Below are 19,009 nucleotides of genomic sequence, written 5' to 3' on the forward strand. Positions count from 1 at the left end.
TCAACTATAAAATAAAATCAAACTGTCTTAAAAAAAATAAAATAAAATAAAATAAAATCAAACTTGTTATTTAAAGGAGAAAAAACGAATACTTCCAAATTACTAGTTGAAATGACTACGCCACCAAACCGTGTAACGTTGCAAGAGACATTTCATGCATGTCTGCAGAATTATTGGTACAAGATCAGCGCATTAACGTGTAAGGTTTAATCATTATATGTGCTAATAGTCATATTACATTCAACAAAATTTATTTACAGAAGCATATCAAGCGATATAAATTACCAAAATTGATTCTTTACATGAACGATATTATAATATGTGGATTAGCTGAATGACGGGTTTTATTCATAAATTTATTCTCTTGGTCAACTTAGAGTTCAGATTCATTCCAAACACGTTAGATGAAAATACAAAATCTTTACTAGGAACTAAAAATAAAAAAAGAATAGCTACAACTGTAGTTATAGTGGTGATCAAAATCAAAATTTTGTGTTTATCATTTTCTTTTCGTATAAAACACCTCAACAATCAAAGACATTGTTCGACTCATTTGAACAAATAACAGTTTAACACGTACGGATTAATAACTCATTGAAAATATGTAGGTATAATTCATTCTGAATGCTTTTGATAGACTTTCAGTCCTAACATGACCACCACCAAAATACACAGTAAAATGTCATCCAACCGACATATTATTCCTTTACACTCTACTTTACTGAAATTTCATCAAAGCACCTCCACCAAATACCACCATGTTTGCCGTATGTGGTCCACTGCATTATTGACCAAAAAATAGCAAGTCGTCTCACTATTCTTGAAGTAAGTTGAGCCATATAATAATCTTAACAGGCTTTGCTAGTTCTCTACTTGAATTTCACAAAGAATTTTCAGTTTTTCAACTTCAAATACTAGATCAAAATTAGTCCTTTTGCCACGAAGAGAAAATGGCTTTGGTTGGAGAGGCTTTGCTCTCCGGTTCGATCCAGGTGCTGTGCGAAAAGATTGCTTCGGGAGAGTTCATGGCCTTCTTCCGGGCAAGAAGACTCAACCATTCACTCATGGACAAACTGAAGGTGACATTGATTACACTTCATGCAGTGCTCAACGACGCAGAGGAGAAGCAGATTGTCAACCTTGCCGTCGGGATGTGGCTTGACGAGCTCAAACATGCTGTGTTCGAAGCCGAGGACTTGGTGGATGAGATCGATACTGAAGCTTTGCGTCACGAGGTGAAAGATCAGACTAAGCAAACCCAGGTGTGCAACTTCCTCTCTACCTCTCGTAATCCTTTTAATTATGAGGGCATGAATGGTAGGATAGAGGAGTTATTTCAGAGGTTAGAACACCTTGCAGAACAGCGAAATCGCCTTGGTCTTAGAGAAGGTATTGGGCGCATGGTTTCACAAAGAACTCCCACAACTTCTGTAGTTGAGGAAGGATTCTGTCCCTATGGTAGGGATAAGGATAAAGAAAAGTTAAAAAAACTACTGCTGCTATCTGACAATGAAAGTAGCAGTAATTTTTCTGTAGTCCCAATAGTCGGGATGGGCGGGGTTGGTAAGACAACCCTTGCTCAACTTCTTTACAATGATGAACAAGTTAAAGAGCATTTTGACGTTCATGCTTGGCTTTGTGTAACCGAACAGTACGATGCTTTGAGGGTGCTTAAGACCCTTATTGAACAAATCACTGAGAAATCTTGTGATATCTCAGATATGAATTCCCTTGAAATTCGACCAAGGGAACAAGCAAGGGATATCTCAGATATGAATTCCCTTGAAATTCGACTAAAGGAACCAGTAAGGAGGGAACAAGTGAGGGATATCTCAGATATGAATACCCTTGAAATTCGACTAAGGGAGCAAGTAAGGGGAAAGACATTTTTATTTGTCCTAGATGACCTTTGGAATGAGAGCTATGATGACTGGGGTCGTCTACGAACTCTTTTCACTTATGGGGCGAAGGGAAGTAAGGTCATTGTAACAACAAGGAGTAGACGTGTTGCATCCATCGTGCAGAATACTATTCCAATTCATGACTTGGAAAAATTGTCGGACGATGATTGCTGGTTGTTACTGGCAAAACATGCATTTAGAAATGAAAACTCTAGTGCACATCCAGACTTGGAAGAAGTTGGTAAGAAAATTGCACACAAGTGCAACGGTTTGCCTTTAGCTTCAAAAACACTAGGGGGTCTCTTAGGTTGCAACCTAGACTACAAGGAATGGAATCACATATTGGAGAGCAATTTTTGGGATCTACCACACAGTAATAGTGTTCTTCCTTCTCTAAGATTGAGTTACCATTATCTTCCAAGTTACTTGAAACGATGCTTTGCTTATTGCTCAATTTTTCCAAAGGGCTATGAATTGGAAAAGGAAAATGTAATTCTACTATGGGTGGCAGAAGGTTTAATTCCACAATCAGAGAGTGGGAATACAATGGAGGAGGTTGGTGAAAGATACTTTGACGAACTGTTATCTCGATCACTGTTTCAAAGACCAAGATTGGATCCACCAAGATTCACTATGCATGATCTCATCAATGACTTGGCTATGTTTGTGTCTGGAGAGTTTTGTTTTAGGTTGGATCTGGAACATTCACAGGAAGCTCATAAAAGAGTTCGCCACTTCTCGTATATGAGAGGAAAATTTGATACATCTTCAAAATTTCAGCCATTAGATGGAGTGAAGTATTTGCACACATTCTTTCCGGTGTCTTTAGCACCATATGACAAAAGGGATGACCAAGTATATGTAAGCAATAAGGTTCAAGATGATTTTCTGCCTGCACAAAAATATTTACGGGTAATATCATTGTCTAGGTATCAAAATATCAATCAGTTACCTAATTCCATTGGTAATCACATACACTTGCGCTACATCGATCTCTCTTATACGACAATTAAAAAGTTACCAGATACAGTGTGTACCCTCTACAATTTACAAACACTGTTGTTGTTAGGTTGTTCTTCTCTTGTTAAACTGCCTGCAGACATGAGGAAATTAATTCATTTGCGTCATCTTGATATTGGCGGAACTCGCATAAAAAAAATGCCTGTGCATATAGGTAGATTAAAAAGCCTGAGAACACTGACAGCTTTTGTGTTGGGGAAATCTACTGGGTCAAGCATTGGAGAACTGAGGGAGTTGTCGCACCTTGGAGGAAAAATTTCTATCTTGAATCTACAAAATGTAGTCGGTGCTATTGATGCCTTGCTGAAGGATAAGAAAGATCTCAATGAGGTAGAGTTGGCATGGGGTTATGATGTTTCCAATGATTTTGTGAAAAAGAAACATGTGCTCGAAAGACTTCAACCTTCGGTAAATTTGGTGAAACTAACCATCAGGTATTATGGCGGAATCAGTTTCCCAAGTTGGGTGGGAGACTCGTCCTTCTCCAACTTACAAGTGATGCGTCTCAGTAATTGTAGTAATTGCAGTTCATTGCCACCAGTTGGTCAGCTACCAGCTCTCAAAGAGTTGTATGTAGAAGGGATGAAATCAGTTGTGAGTGTTGGTGTTGAGTTGTACGGGGGAAATCAACCATTTCAATGTTTAGAGAAGCTAGAGTTTACGGACATGCCAGAGTGGGAGGAATGGCTGCCTAGTCCAAGTGGAGGTGAAAGTCCAGACTTTCCTCGTCTTAAGGAGTTGAAATTATCCAAGTGTCCGAAGCTGAGAGGAAACTTGCCCACTCATCTTCCTTCCTTGAAAACACTTGATGTCAACTGGTGTGAGGTTCTACATGAAAGCAGGGCCAGTAATACCCTGAACACGGAACCCTTACGAGTATCTCTTGAAGAACTGACACTAATTTATTGCCCAGGTCTCTCATTGTTACTAGAGTCGACGGAGACGCTGCTGTCGCTTCAGATGCTTTATATTATTTCTGTTGATATTAAGTGGTTGCCGCAAATGCTGCCCAACAGCAATCGTCTTCAAAGTTTGACTTTATGGAGATGTTCCTCACTCTTGTCGTTCCCTACAAATGGTCTGCCCACCACGCTGACGTCACTCCGCATACAAAATTGCAAGAAATTAGAATTCCTATCACGTGAGATGATGGCCAGATTGACTTCCCTTCAGTCTTTGTGGATATGGGAGAGCTGTGATTCTCTGAGGTCGTTCCCTTTGGGCATTTTCCCCAAACTTTCATCTCTTGAAATACAGGATTGTCAGAATCTGGAATCCCTTTCTGTGGAAGGAGGAGCAGATGAAAATCTCAGCCATCTCAACTCCCTGGATATTATGGGATGTCGAAATCTTGTCTCTTTTCCCGACGGGGGATTGCCCACTCCCAACCTCACTTCCTTGAAAGTCATGAGATGCGAGAATTTGAAGTTGTTGCCGGACCGAATGCACACCCTCACCGCCCTTCAAGATTTTTGGATATATGGTCTTCCAAATGTGGTGTCATTTGCACAATGGGGTTTGCCTCCCAACCTACAATCATTTGGGATTGTAAGGGCTTCAGTGGAATGGGGATTGCAAGGGCTTGTCTCTCTTCGACAATTTCGGATCGAAGGAAACAAGGATCTGGTGGAGACGTTGCTCAATGAACAGCTGCTCCCTGCCACTCTTCACACTCTCCAAATCTTGTTTGTATCGAATCTGAAATCTTTGGACGGAAAGGGACTTGAGCACCTCACTTCTCTTCAACACCTAGAAATTACATGTTGCGAGAGTCTCAAATTCCTGCCAAAAGAGGGTTTTCCGGCATCTCTTTCTTATCTGAAGATCCGGGGTTGTCCTTCTCTGAAGAAGAGGTATCTGAAGAAGAGGCATGAGAAGGTAGCTCGCATTCCTTGCATAGAGATAGACGGAGAATTAAACATCTTGTGAGCTTTCATTTCACTCTCTCCAACTCTCAACTGTCAAGACAAAAGCCAGGTACTTTTTTTATTCATTATTAAATTGATTGTCCTCAGCAATATTCCTAATTAAATTGATAAATTCAAGTTTCAGAGTCTAATCCCGATGAAATTACAGGAGAGTACGAGGGGAGTGAATTTTTTTCTCTCATGTGATTTTGCCATCAGAGGTCGCACTTGGTGCGACGGCAAGTGCCTTCGCCCATGAGCGGTAGGTCTCGGGTTCGAGACTTGGGAGCAGCCTCTTCATAAATGGGGGTAAGGCTAACCGACATTCACCTCTCCCAGACCCTGCGTAAAGCGGGAGCCTTGTGCACTGGGTACGAACTTTATGTGATTTTGCCATCAATGTATTATTTGTATGTGTACTTTGCAAAATTGTTACCAGCCAATAACCACAAATGCCTATTTCTTGGATCTTTCATGATTGAATTATCAAACTTCGTTTTAATCTGAAAAACCTTTAACACTTTGCCTTCATTTCGTTTTATTTTGACATCATCTTGGAGAAACTGAAGTCCTTATTATAGGATGAGAAAAAGTCAGGGGCTAGCCCTCTGTCGAAGTACGTTGCAACCACTGAAGTCCTTATTATAGGATGAGAAAAAGTCAGGGGCTAGCCCTCTGTCGAAGTACGTTGCAACTCTACGTGAAGTAGCACAACAAAGAAATGCTTCGTTGTCGGAATCCAGGTCTGAGATCGTGTTGTCTATTGTGTTCATTTTCACAGACTCATGTTTGATGTTCCATTTTCTAACATGCTAATTGCTTCCAGTGTTCTTGTGGGTGAGCATTCATCTGTCTTTGGAAGTAAAGGACGAGAAAGCGACGAAACAGATGACACCAGGGACGACGAAGGCATTGCTGCCTTTAGTTCGTCCTGGTTACCAGGAAAGGATTCCAAGTATGGTCACTCACTCTCTCTCTCTAGATTTCTATACAATTTTACTTTTGGTATTTGTGTTGTAACATTATTATTGGTTTTTCAGAGCTGAAGCACCCAAAGATGTGAAAAAGAAGAAAAGGAAGCGAAAGACTGAGTGCCAGGACCAAGTAGCCATGGATGAAGATATTGTTCAGGAGTTAGTACTCAGTTCTGATGAAGAAGACAGGTCGGCTGACGAAGATGGAGTGGAGAAACCAGCTCCTTCGAAGCTGGAAAGCAAGAAGCCGAAACGCTCTACTAGTAAATAAAAAAAGAACGCAAAACCTCAAGCAAAAAGGTCAAAGAAGAGAAAGACGGCTAGCCGAAGAGACCCAAGTTTTTCGTGCGCCCGTCCGAATGTCCGATTGTCTCCATTGTTTTGTTAAAGCTGTTTTGTTGTACGTACTTGGAAGTTATGCATGAAGTTCCTGTTTGATCAATGTGAAGAGATTAATTTGAATTTTTTTTCCCTCTTATAAAAGTATAATGTCAAGAAAGAGTAATGCTAGATAAACCAAATTATCAATGAGATATAAGTACGTTAATTTCAAGTGGAATCCACAAAGTTTATAAATACACACCTTTGAGGGATATATGTTATATACCTCAATAACCAGAGACTACAGACATATACACACACACGTACACCAGACACACATTTATAAATTTTCTATATAAGCTCTCGGAAAAATGGAAAAAAAAAAAAACAACAAAAGACAAAAAACAAAAAACAAAAAGAAAAAAGGATAGATGCTTATCCTTTTCTGAAATTTCGTCGTCACTTTAATTAACCAAAAAAAGAAGGATGCTTTCTCCAAAGCACAATCACCAATTCTCACTTTATGCTTAACTTGTGTGGTCGACTGAAAATTGTTCTCCCCACTGACGAAGTAAGGTTAACATATATAATCACATATATAATCTAAACAGGCTTTGCCACTTCCTCACCTGAAAATTTGAAACGGAATTTCTAGTTTCCAACTTCCTTTCGCAAACAAGAGAAAATGGCTTTGGTTGGACAGGCTTTGCTCTCCGGTTCGATCCAGGTGCTGTGCGAAAAGATTGCTTCGGGAGAGTTCATGGCCTTCTTCCGGGCAAGAAGACTCAACCATTCACTCATGGACAAACTGAAGGTGACATTGATTACACTTCATGCAGTGCTCAACGACGCAGAGGAGAAGCAGATTGTCAACCTTGCCGTCGGGATGTGGCTTGACGAGCTCAAAGATGCTGTGTTCGAAGCCGAGGACTTGGTGGATGAGATCGATACTGAAGCTTTGCGTCACAAGGTGAAAGATCAGACTAAGCAAACCCAGGTGTGCAACTTCCTCTCTACCTCTCGTAATCCTTTTAATTATAAAGGCATGAATGGTAGGATAGAGGAGTTATTTAAGAGGTTAGAACACCTTGCAGAACAGCGAAATCGCCTTGGTCTTAGAGAAGGTATTGGGCACATGGTTTCACAAAGAACTCCCACAACTTCTGTAGTTGAGGAAGGATTCTGTCCTTATGGTAGGGATAAGGATCAAGAAAAGTTAAAAAAACTACTGCTGCTATCTGACAATGGAAGTAGCAGTAATTTTTCTGTAGTCCCTGTAGTCGGAATGGGCGGGGTGGGTAAGACAACCCTTGCTCAACTCCTTTACAATGATGAAAAAGTTAAAGAGCATTTTGACATTCATGCTTGGGTTTGTGTTTCCGAACAGTACGATGCTTTGAGGGTGATTAAGACCCTTACTGAGCAAATCACTGAGAAATCTTGTGATATCTCAGATATGAAATCCCTTGAAATTCGACCAAGGGAACAAGCAAGGGATATCTCAGATATGAATTCCCTTGAAATTCGACCAAGGGAACAAGTAAGGAGGGAACAAGTGAGGGATATCTCAGATATGAATACCCTTGAAATTCGACTAAGGGAGCAAGTAAGGGGAAAGACATTTTTATTTGTCCTAGATGACCTTTGGAATGAGAGCTATGATGACTGGGGTCGTCTACTAACTCTTTTCACTTATGGGGCGAAGGGAAGCAATGTCATTGTAACAACAAGGAGTAGACATGTTGCATCCATCGTGCACAATACTATTCCAATTCATGACTTGGAAAAATTGTCGGACAATGATTGCTGGTTGTTACTGGCAAAACATGCATTTAGAAATGAAAACTCCAGTGTACATCCAGACTTGGAAGAAGTTGGTAAGAAAATTGCACGCAAGTGCAACGGTTTGCCTTTAGCTTCAAAAACACTAGGGGTTCTCTTAGGTTGCAACCTAGACTACAAGGAATGGAATCACATATTGGAGAGCAATTTTTGGGATCTACCACACAGTAATAGTGTTCTTCCTTCTCTAAGATTGAGTTACCATTATCTTCCAAGTTACTTGAAACGATGCTTTGCTTATTGCTCAATTTTTCCAAAGGGCTATGAATTGGAAAAGCAAAATGTAATTCTACTATGGGTGGCAGAAGGTTTAATTCCACAATCAGAGAGTGGGAATACAATGGAGGAGGTTGGTGAAAGATACTTTGACGAACTGTTATCTCGATCACTGTTTCAAAGACCAAGATTGGATCCACCAAGATTCACTATGCATGATCTCATCAATGACTTGGCTAAGTTTGTGTCTGGAGAGTTTTGTTTTAGGTTGGATCTGGAACATTCACAGGGAGCTCATAAAAGAGTTCGCCACTTCTCGTATATGAGAGGAAAATTTGATACATCTTCAAAATTTCAGCCATTAGATGGAGTGAAGTATTTGCACACATTCTTTCCAGTGTCTTTAGCACCATATGACATAAGGGATGACAAAGTATATGTAAGCAATAAGGTGCAAGATGATTTTCTGCCAACACAAAAATATTTACGGGTAATATCATTGTCAAGATATCAAAATATCAATCAGTTACCTAATTCCATTGGTAATCACATACACTTGCGCTACATTGATCTCTCTTATACGACAATTAAAAGGTTACCAGATACAGTGTGTACCCTCTACAATTTACAAACACTGTTGTTGTTAGGTTGTTTTTTTCTTGTTGAATTGCCTGCAGACATGAGGAAATTAATTCATTTGCGTCATCTTGATATTGGCGGAACTCGCATAAAAAAAATGCCTGTGCATATGGGTAGATTAAAAAGCCTGAGAACACTGACAGCTTTTGTGTTGGGGAAATCTACTGGGTCAAGCATTGGAGAATTGAGGGGGTTGTCTCACCTTGGAGGAAAAATTTCTATCTTGAATCTGCAAAATGTAGTCGGTGCTATTGATGCCTTGCTGAAGGATAAGAAAGATCTCAACGAGGTAGAGTTGGCATGGGGTGATGTAGTTTCCAATGATTCCGTAAAAGAGAGATATGTGCTCGAAAGACTTCAACCTTCGGTAAATTTGGTGAAGCTAACCATCAGGTTTTATGGCGGAATCAGTTTCCCGAATTGGGTGGGAGACTCGTCCTTCTCCAACTTACAAGTGATGCGTCTCAGTAATTGTGGTAATTGCAGTTCATTGCCACCAGTTGGTCAGCTACCTGCTCTGAAAGAGTTGTATGTAGAAGGGATGAAATCAGTTGTGAGTGTTGGTGTTGAGTTGTACGGGGGAAATCAAACATTTCAATCTTTAGAGAAGCTAGAGTTTACGGACATGCCAGAGTGGGAGGAATGGCTGCCTAGTCCAAGTGGAGGTGAAAGTCCAGACTTTCCTCGTCTTAAGGAGCTGAGGTTATGGTGGTGTCCGAAGCTGAGAGGAAACTTGCCCACTCATCTTCCTTCCTTGAAAACACTTGATGTCAACTGGTGTCAGGTTCTACATGAAAACAGGGGCCGCAATACCTTGAATACGGAATCCTTACGAGGATCTCTTGAAAAACTGACCGTAAATAATTGCTCAGGTCTGTCATTGTTACTAGAGTCGACGGAGACGCTGCCGTCGCTTCAGATTCTTGATATTATTTCTGTTGATATTAAGTGGTTGCCGCAAATGGTGCACAACAGCAATCGTCTTCAAAGTTTGACTTTATGGGGATGTTCCTCACTCTTGTCGTTCCCTACAAATGGTCTGCCCACCACGCTGACGTCACTCCGTATACAAAATTGCAAGAAATTAGAATTCCTATCAGGTGAGATGATGGCCAAATTGACTTCCCTTCAGTCTTTGAGTCTAATCCATAGCTGTGATTCTCTGAGGTCGTTCCCTTTGGGCATTTTCCCCAACCTTTCATCTCTTTTTATAGGTTATTGTGAGAATCTGGAATCTCTTTCATTTGAAGGAGGAGCAGATGAAAATCTCAGCCATCTCAACTTCCTGTCTATTTGGCAATGTCCAAATCTTGTCTCTTTTCCCGACGGGGGATTGCCCACTCCCAACCTCACTTCCTTTCAAGTCGCTTACTGCGAGAATTTGAAGTTATTGCCGGACCGAATGCGCACCCACACCGCCCTTCAAGAATTGTCGATAGAGTATCTTCCAAATGTGGTGTCATTTGCACAAGAGGGTTTGCCTCCCAACCTACAATCATTTCGATTCTTCGGAGGAAGCAAAGATTTCTTCCAGACGTTGCTCAATAAGCAGCTGCTCCCTGCCACTCTTCACACTCTCCAAATCTATGGTGTATCGAATCTGAAATCTTTGGACGGAAAGGGATTTGAGCACCTCGCTTCTCTTCAACACCTAGAAATTGAACGGTGCGAGAGTCTCAAATTCCTGCCAAAAGAGGGTTTGCCGGCATCTCTTTCTTATCTGAAGATCCGGGGTTGTCCTTCTCTGAAGAAGAGGTATGGGAACAAGAAGGGAAAAGATTGGAGAAACATAGCTCGCATTCCTTGCATAGTCATAGATCATGAAATCACCATATGAGCTTTCATTTCACTCTCTCCAACTCTCAACTCTCAACTCTCAAGACAAAAGCCAGGTACTTTTTTTATTCATTATTAAATTGATTGTCCTCAGCAATATTCCTAATTAAATTGATAAATTCAAGTTTCAGAGTCTAATCCCGATGAAATTACAGGAGAGTGGCGAGGGGAGTGAATTATTTCTAGTCTGATACTGTGGAACTACTCCTCCTGCATGACAAGAGGTAAAACGCTGGATGATGGTTTCACTGATGCAGCGAGCAAGCAAACCTGTAAAGATAGGATTATCAAATGGTGCTCTGATTTTCTGGACTGTCAAGTTTGAAATCTTTTGGACCGAAATGAACTTTCAATACCTCCCACTTTCACAATTCCTGCCGGGACAGGGACCTCTAGACCTCAGCTCTTGTCAACAGCTATATAAAGATTGACTGTGCGTGGGACTTTGTCAAGTTAGGATTACAGAGGGAAAACGATGTTAGCTTACATCAACCACTCAGGTACTTGTGTGTATATATACTGCTGTGGTTTCCACATGGTGGAATGCTTACTCATCTTTCAATGCCTCTTGTCGTCTTGTGGTAGGTACATATACATATGTTTGTCTACAAACACAATGGTTGGAGAGAGCATGGGTTATTGGCACCGCTTGCTAGAATTCCAGTGTACTATACTTGGTGGCTGGCTGCTGCGTCTACAGATTTCAGTGTAAGTAGTTGAACACTTGAGTGTAATTTGTTCTTCCTTTCGGTAACAATGTAATTCAACTATGCTATAAGTCAGGACAACATGATGGGACTAACGTATTTGTTGGCTTTATTGATGCAGATGGCAACTCTGGGATTGTAAAGATAGGATAATTTACAGCCAACGATTTAAACATGCATCAATTAGTTGTCCTTGAATGGTGCTAGCTCCAGCTATCTGGCATGAATATAATTCTCCTTTAATTGGAGGGGTAACCCCTGATATGATGTTTTTTTTTTCTATTACTTTTTTTTAGGTTAAATATGAGAGGCATACCTTTTCATCTTCACTTGATGTGACTCTCATCTACTAATGGGCACATATATGCTTTTGTACAGACAGAGCGCGCTTGATGTTTTGTCATGCTTATGTTTGTTGGTATTCCAGTAAATGATATTACTAGAATAAGGGGTTGGCTGGTGTGCTACGGAATTCACAAGAATGATAATTCTTACATTGAGCACTGCAGTTGAGCGGTAATTTCTTCATCTTTTGTTTTTAAGTTCCATTTGCTTGTTTTCTAAGATACATGTATCAATAATAATTTCTTCATCTTTGAATTTAGGAGTATCTTTTTAATTGGAGGTATGAAAAAGGAAAGCAGTTGAGTTGGCATCCTACTGACATGGATTTGAGAGAAAACATGGTTTTCACAGTTCGATTTAGAATGAAATGGTAGAAAGTGTGTGAAGGTATAGCTCTGCGTTCTTTTCCTACATTTTCATCAAAACTCGGCATCCACATACTCTCCTTACAGAAAATATATTTCGCATACGTTAAATGAAATTATGCCTCTTGCTGCCGCCTATGAACATCTTTCACCGTTATATTTATTATTAAATTGATTTTCCTTAGCAACAATATTCCTACTTAAATTCAAGTTTCAGAGTCTAATTCCGATGAAATTACAGGAGAGTGCGATAGGAGTGACTTTTTTGTAGTATGATAGTGTGTATCTACTTGGGGTGGATATATATGATTCTCCTGCATGTGAGGGTTCTCTCATACTTGTCTCGTTTGTGGCATAACTTTCTCATCTTTCACTGTAACTGTAATCTTCAGGTAGGTCCACAGGAGGTATGTTTCTCTCTACTAACACAACAGTTGAAGAGTGCCTAATGGCTGAGCTTGCTTGAATGCCAGCATGTACAATGCGTTGCTAGATTGCATTTATATTAAGGAGGATTTCACTGGTGGAAAATTGCAGATCAGCTGTAAATTAATTTACTTTCTCACTTTTTCTATCTTCATTTTGCCTTATCTATATTCCATTTATATATCAGTCTTTTTCTTTGACAGTTCAATTTAACAATATGCTAAATCAGGACAATGTGATGGTAGTAGCAGGTATATCGGTTTCATTGATGCAGTGAGCAAACAGAGTAAACCTGTAAAGATAGGATTATTAAATGGTGCTCTGGTTTTCTGTCAAGTTTGAAATCTTTGGACAGAAATGGACATTCAACAGGGACCTGCAGACCTCAGTTCTCGTCAACATCTATATAAAGATTGAATGTATGTTGGACTTCATCGGCCCAGAGAGAAATCTATTGAACTGTAAAGATAGGATTATCAGAGGGCAAATGATGTTAGCTTACATCAACCACTCAGGTACTTATGTGTATATATGACACCACTTGCGTTTAATTTTGTTAAATTACTTTTTAGCAGTATAATTCAACTGTGCTACCCTTTCTTCTTTCTCTTATTTTTCATTTCTCCCCTAACATTTACATGTTTCTTGAAATTTCAGGACAGTTTCATCAAATATAATAGCAACCGGTTTTAGCTTACATATCAATTACTGGTTATTGATTGGTGCGGCGGCAATCTCTCGCATATATGATTCACCCTGCATGGGCTCCTTGATGATGCTTTTGTTTCTCCGATGTACTGCTGTGGTTTCCATACGGCGGAATGCTCGCTCATCTTTCAATGCCTCTGTCATCTTGAGGTAGGTGTATACACAAATGTTTATATACAAACACAATGGTTGAAGAGAGCATGGCTTATTGGCACCGCTTTCTAGAATGTCACTGTTACTTGACTCAGTGGCTGTCTGCTACTGCGCCTACGGATTTCAGTGTGAGCAGTTGAACACTTTAGTGTAACGATGGGACTAGCATATATGTCGGCTTTATTGATGCAGATGGCAACTCGGGAATTGTAAAGAAAGGATCATCTACTGCCAACAATTTAAACATGCATCAATTAGTTGTCCTTGAATGGTGCTACTCCAGCTATCTGGCATGAATATAATTCTCCTTTAATCGGAGAGGTAACCCCTGGAGTGATGTTTTTTTTTTTCCTTTCTAAATACTGTTTATAGTTTGAATACGAGAGGCATGCTTTTTCATCTTCTCTTGACGTCACTCTCATCTTCGCATGGGTGCAGATTTGTACAAAGTGGTTGAACAGCGCGCTTGATCCTTGTAGCACTGTCATCATGCTTGCATTTGTTGATATTCTAGTAAATGAGCTTTCCACCACTCTTTTGTTTTAAGTTCCGTTTGCTTGTTTTAAAGATAACCATTACTGACCAGAAAGACACCAAATTCTCCTTTAGGTGCTTCAACTGCGGTATAGGTAGAAGTTGCTGGTACGGAAAAATCTTCTTCATCTTTGAATTTAGGAGTATCTTGTTAAGCTGAGTATGAAAAAGGAAAGCAGTTGAGAGTTGGCATCCTATTGAAATGGATTTGAGAGAAAATATGCTTTTCACTTTGGAGTTAGAATGAAACGGTAGAAAGCGTGTGAAGGTAAAGCTCTACGTTCTTTTCCTACATTTTCATCAAAACTCAGAATCCGCATAGTCTCCTTAAAGAATAATATATATCACATACTTTAAATGAAATTGTGCCTATTGTTGCTGCGTATGAACATCTTTTCTCCCGGAAGTGATCCAAAGGAACTGAGAGGTTATAGCATTCTTCTCACCATTGTGGATTTCATGAGAAATCAAGAGAATATTGAAAGTTGCATCTGGACTCGGAGGTTTGTTTTCTGTATGTTAGCATGCGTGATGTCTTGTGATGTCGTGTGACTCGCATAGCAAGTTAACAAACGAAGAAAAAATTTATTTGAACATTGCAGATTCACTCACTATATATGTAGGCAATCATTTGATTGGTTAACCAATCTAGAGGAAGTCTGGAAGATGCCATGGAGAAATAGTCGGTGATACGCCTTAACCCAAGTTTGATGGGGAAAGTTGGAGCAACGTGCTTTCAATTTTAGAAACCTTCTTGGTAAGTAGCAACTCAACCGTGGTAGTGCTTCGTGTACATTACCGCACATAGCAGAAAATTTCCCCATCGTTAAGGTGTCCATTCATTGTTTCCCTTAATAGTATTTGCTTTTCTGAACTGTATGCAGCCAAATGCACACTTTGTTGCTGCCTGTGCAGCCAAGTGCGCGTGGGGGAGTTCATTTTCCTCTACCAGGTACGCTGAGGCCAGAGCACTACGTCGTTGGCTGCAGATGGTGGCTGATTTGGAAGCTGCAGCTGTGGAAGTGGAGAGTAATTCTAAGGGCTTGTCTCTCTTCGACAATTTCGGATCAAATTTTGTGAGAGACTGAGGCCTTCAATGGAATGGGGATTGCAAGGGCTAGTCTCTCTTCGACAATTTCGGATCGAAGGAACCAAGGATCTGCTGGAGACGTTGCTCAATGAACAGCTGCTCCCTGCCACTCTTCACACTCTCCAAATCTCTCATGTATGGTATCTGAAATCTTTGGACGGAAAGGGACTTGAGCACCTCACTTCTCTTCAAAAGCTACAAATTTCAAAGTGCGAAAGTCTCAAATTCCTGCCAAAAGAGGGTTTTCCGGAATCTCTTTCTTATCTGAAGAAGAGGTATCTGAAGAAGAGGTATGAGAACATAGCTCGCATTCCTTGCATAGATATAGATGGAGAAGTCAACATCTTGTGAGCTTTCATTTCACTCTCTCCAACTCTCAACTCTCAACTCTCAAGACAAAAGCCAGGTACTATTTTATTTATTATTAAATTGATTGTCCTCAGCAATATTCCAGCTTAAATTAAAGTTTCAGAGTTTAATTACGATGAAATTACAGGAGAGTGGGAGGGGAGTGAATTATTTGTAGTCTGATACTGTGGAACTACTTGGGGGTGGATATATATGATTCTCCTGCATGACAAGAGGTAAAACCCTGGATGATGGTTTTCTCATACTTCTCTCGTTTGCAACATAACTCTAATCTTGTGGTAGGTGTGATGGGACTAACAGATATATCGGTTTCACTGATGCAGCGAGCAAGCAAACCCATAAAGATAGGATTATCAAATGTTGCTCTGGTTTTCTGGACTGTCAAGTTTGAAATCTTTTGGACGGAAATGGACTTACAACGCCTCCCACTCGCAATTCCTGCCGGGACTTGAACCTCTAGACCTCAGCTCTCTTCAATAGCTATATAAGGATTGAATGTATGCGGGACTTCGTCGATCCAGAGAGAAAACTATTGAACTGCAAAGATAGGATTATCAGAGGGAAAACGATGTTAGCTTACATCAACCACTCAGGTACTTGTGTATATATATACTGCTGTGGTTTCCGTATGGCGGAATGCTTACTCATATTTCAATGCCTCTGTCATCTTGTGGTAGGTGCATATACATATGTTTCTCTGCAAACACAATGGTTGGAGAGAGCATGGCTTATTGGCATCAGTTGCTGGAATGCCAGTGTTACTAGACTTGGTGGCTGGCTGCTGCATCTACAGATTTCAGTGTAAGTGGTTGAACACTTGGAGTGCAATTTGTGCTTCCTTTATGTATCATTGTAATTCAACTATGCAATCAGTCAGGACAATTTGATGGGACCAATGTATTTGTCGGCTTTATTGATGCAGATGGCAACTCTGGAAATGTAAAGAGAGGATTATCTACAGCCAACGATTTAACATGCATCAATTAGTTGTCCTTGAATGGTGCTAGCTCCAGCTAACTGGCATGAATATAATTTTACTTATGTTGGAGAGGTAACCCCTGGAGTGCTGTTTTTTCTAATGCTGTTGTAGTTTGAATATGAGAGGCATGCCTTTTTATCTTCTCTTGATGTCACTCTCATCTACAAATGGGCGCAGATATGCTTTTGTACAGACAGAGTGGTGGAACAGCTCGCTTGATCCTTGTAGCACTATTCTCATGCTTGCGTTGGTATTCCAGTAAATAATATTACTAGAATAAGTGGTTGGCTGGTGTGCTACTGATTTCACAAGAATGATAATTCTTACGTTGAGCACTGCAGACGAGCTGTAATTGAGCTTTCCACCACTCTCTTGTTTTAAGTTCTATTTGCTTGTTTTCTAAGATAAATGTATCCATAATAATTTCTTCATCTTTGAATTTAGGAGCATCTTGTTAAGCTGAGGTATGAAAAAGGGAAGCAGTTGAGTTGGCATCCTATTGAAATGGATTTGAGAGAAAACGTGCTTTTCACAGTTCGATTCAGAATTAAACTGTAGAAAGCGTGTGAAGGTAAAGCTCTGCATTCTTTCCCGCTCTTGAGGAAGATGCAGTGGAGAAATAGACGATGCTTCGCCTTAACCCAAGTTTGATGGGTAAAGTTGGAGCAGCGGGCTCTTAAATTTAGAAACCTTCTTGGTAAGTAGCAACTCAACCGTAGTAATGCTTCATGTACATTATCGCACATAGCAGCAAAATTTCCCAATCGCTAAGGGGTCCATTCATTGTTTCTCTTAATATATAGTATTTGTTTTTCTGATTCTAATGCAGTCAAATGCACACTTTGTTGCTGCCTGTGCAGCCAAGTGCGTGCGTGTGGAGTTCGTTTTCCTCTACCACGTACATTGAGGCCAGAGCACTACGTCGTTGGCTGCCGATGGTGGCTGATTTGGAGGCTGCTGCTGTGGAAGTGGAGAGTCATTCCACTCTAGCTTTGGCAGGGCTGTTGCAAAAGGAGGAGGATTATTCTGCGTCTGGCCCAAAATATTATGTGAGACGAGAGGCCTAAAAGGTTGCACATAGTCTTGCACGATATCAAGAGTTGCTATAGTTTGACGACTTCCCTGGACATTATTTTGGATGTTTTAGTTAATAGAAGCTAGACCATCGTATCTTGTAAATTGTTGGTGCGTGGTACTCTTTTTCCTTCAGTTGGGTTGAAATTCCTAACAAGGTTTTGATGAGGCCGCTCTTCAACACCCTATCGTCTTGTACATTATTCTTTCGATGGTAACAACTAGCACACTTTTAGTTAAAAAGCAAATTCCTTTTTTGGGTTCAGACCCTAAAAAACTTTAATCTTAGTAATAGTTGAGGTTTTTGTCGATTCGTCCCCTTCCTCGAACTTGAATGCCGATCACCTTTCTGAACTTTTATAATTACAAGTTTGCCCTCGTACAATTGCCAAGTGCTATCCACATGACCAGGATGGATGAAAAATATCAAAATCTAACACCACCAAAGAAATTGCTAACTTGACAAGGTTTTGACAACGCATCCACATCTTAATTATTATACGTAGAAAGCATGAAACTTGTTACGAGTGTTGGTGTTGAGTTCTACGGGGGATATCAACCGTTTCAATCTTTAGAGAGGCTAGAGTTTTGGATTGCTGTGATTCTCTGAGGTCGTTCCCTTTGGGCATCTTCCCCAAGCTTTCAACTCTTGGTATCTATGGTTGTCAGAATCTGGAGTCCCTTTATGTTGAAAGAAGAGCAGTCGAAAATCTCAGCCATCTCGACTACCTGTCTCTCCGGAGATGTCCAAATCTGGTCTCTTTTCCCGACGGAGGATTGCCCACTCCCCACCTGACTTCCTTTTCAGTCTGGGGATGCAAGAGTTTGAAGTTGTTGCCGGACGGAATGCACACCCTCACCGCCCTTCAACATTTGTGGTTACAAAATCTTCCAAATCTGGAGTCACTTGCACAAGGGGGTATGCCTTGCAACCTACAAGCATTTTGGATCGAAAATTGTGAGAGACTGAGGCCTTCAGAGGAGTGGGGATTGCAAGGACTTGTCTCTCTTCGAGAATTTATAATCACCAGAAACAAGGACCTGCTGGAGACGTTGCTCAAGGAACTTTCCCACTCTCAAAATCTCTCAACTTTCAAATCTGAAATCTTTGGACGGGAAGGGACTTGAGCACCTCACTTCTCTTCAACAGCTAGAATTTCATGGTGCAGAGTCTCGAATTCCTGCCAAAAGAGGGTTTTCCGGCGTCTCTTTCTTGGTTGAGTATCGAGAATTGCCCTTCTCTGAAGAGGAGTTATCGGAACAAGAAGGGAAAAGATTGGAGAAACATATCTCGCATTCCTTGCATAAAGATAGACGATGAAGTCACCATCCTATGAGCTTTCACTTCGCCTTTCCAACTCTGAACTCTCAACTCTCAAGACGAAGCCAGGTAGACTGACTTCTTTGTAGTCTGATACTGTGGAACTACTTGGGGTGGATGTACATGATTCTCCTGCACGAGAAGAGGTAAGCCCTTAGTGATGGTTTTTCATACTTCTCCCGTTTGCGCACAACAGTTGAATAGTGCCTCATCGCTGTGCCTCATGGTTGTGCTATGGATTTCACCGGTTGAACATTGCAGATCAGATGTAAATTGTAATTT

The 19,009-nt window shown here is 40.6% G+C and overlaps 1 protein-coding gene and 3 long non-coding RNA genes across 16 annotated transcripts in view; 2 read left to right on the top strand and 2 right to left on the bottom strand.

Annotated features, from left to right (window-relative positions):
• The first annotated feature begins 732 nt into the window (after positions 1–732).
• The window catches only part of LOC126616075 (putative disease resistance RPP13-like protein 1), a 57,085-nt gene continuing 38,808 nt past the window's right edge, over positions 733–19,009 (top strand). Inside the window, exons 1-18 of one of the 13 annotated variants that reach the window (XM_050284054.1) lie at positions 733–1,342; positions 7,201–10,712; positions 10,812–11,156; positions 11,242–11,364; positions 11,485–11,879; positions 11,969–13,014; positions 13,157–13,357; positions 13,553–13,681; positions 13,799–13,873; positions 13,970–14,651; positions 14,810–15,390; positions 15,481–15,568; positions 15,677–15,946; positions 16,031–16,154; positions 16,276–16,404; positions 16,510–16,680; positions 16,777–17,029; positions 17,193–19,002. In XM_050284054.1, coding sequence (XP_050140011.1) covers positions 951–1,342; positions 7,201–10,657 — 3,849 coding nt within the window. In that variant the 5' untranslated portion in view covers positions 733–950 and the 3' untranslated portion in view covers positions 10,658–10,712; positions 10,812–11,156; positions 11,242–11,364; ... (12 more) ...; positions 16,777–17,029; positions 17,193–19,002. Of the gene's footprint in view, positions 4,899–4,997; positions 5,031–7,100; positions 10,713–10,811; positions 11,157–11,241; positions 11,365–11,484; positions 11,880–11,968; positions 13,015–13,156; positions 13,358–13,552; positions 13,682–13,798; positions 13,874–13,969; positions 14,652–14,809; positions 15,391–15,480; positions 15,569–15,676; positions 15,947–16,030; positions 16,155–16,275; positions 16,405–16,509; positions 16,681–16,776; positions 17,030–17,192; positions 19,003–19,009 lie in introns of those variants that run through there. The other 12 variants (XM_050284053.1, XM_050284052.1, XM_050284045.1 and 9 more) reach the window with 12 other exon arrangements.
• LOC126616112 (uncharacterized) lies at positions 4,522–10,902 on the bottom strand. Its single transcript, XR_007621002.1, has 3 exons — positions 10,859–10,902; positions 10,472–10,669; positions 4,522–4,670 (listed from the first exon to the last, which is right to left on the bottom strand). It is a non-coding gene; the product is annotated as an uncharacterized LOC126616112 (long non-coding RNA).
• On the top strand, positions 5,019–6,312 carry LOC126616113 (uncharacterized). The gene is made up of 3 exons (XR_007621003.1): positions 5,019–5,571; positions 5,655–5,783; positions 5,869–6,312. It is a non-coding gene; the product is annotated as an uncharacterized LOC126616113 (long non-coding RNA).
• LOC126616115 (uncharacterized) lies at positions 11,119–13,707 on the bottom strand. The gene is made up of 3 exons (XR_007621007.1): positions 13,639–13,707; positions 11,460–11,576; positions 11,119–11,151 (listed from the first exon to the last, which is right to left on the bottom strand). It is a non-coding gene; the product is annotated as an uncharacterized LOC126616115 (long non-coding RNA).

The sequence above is a fragment of the Malus sylvestris genome, chromosome 3 (genome assembly GCF_916048215.2).
Source record: "Malus sylvestris chromosome 3, drMalSylv7.2, whole genome shotgun sequence".
In the NCBI taxonomy this organism is placed as follows: domain Eukaryota; kingdom Viridiplantae; phylum Streptophyta; class Magnoliopsida; order Rosales; family Rosaceae; genus Malus; species Malus sylvestris.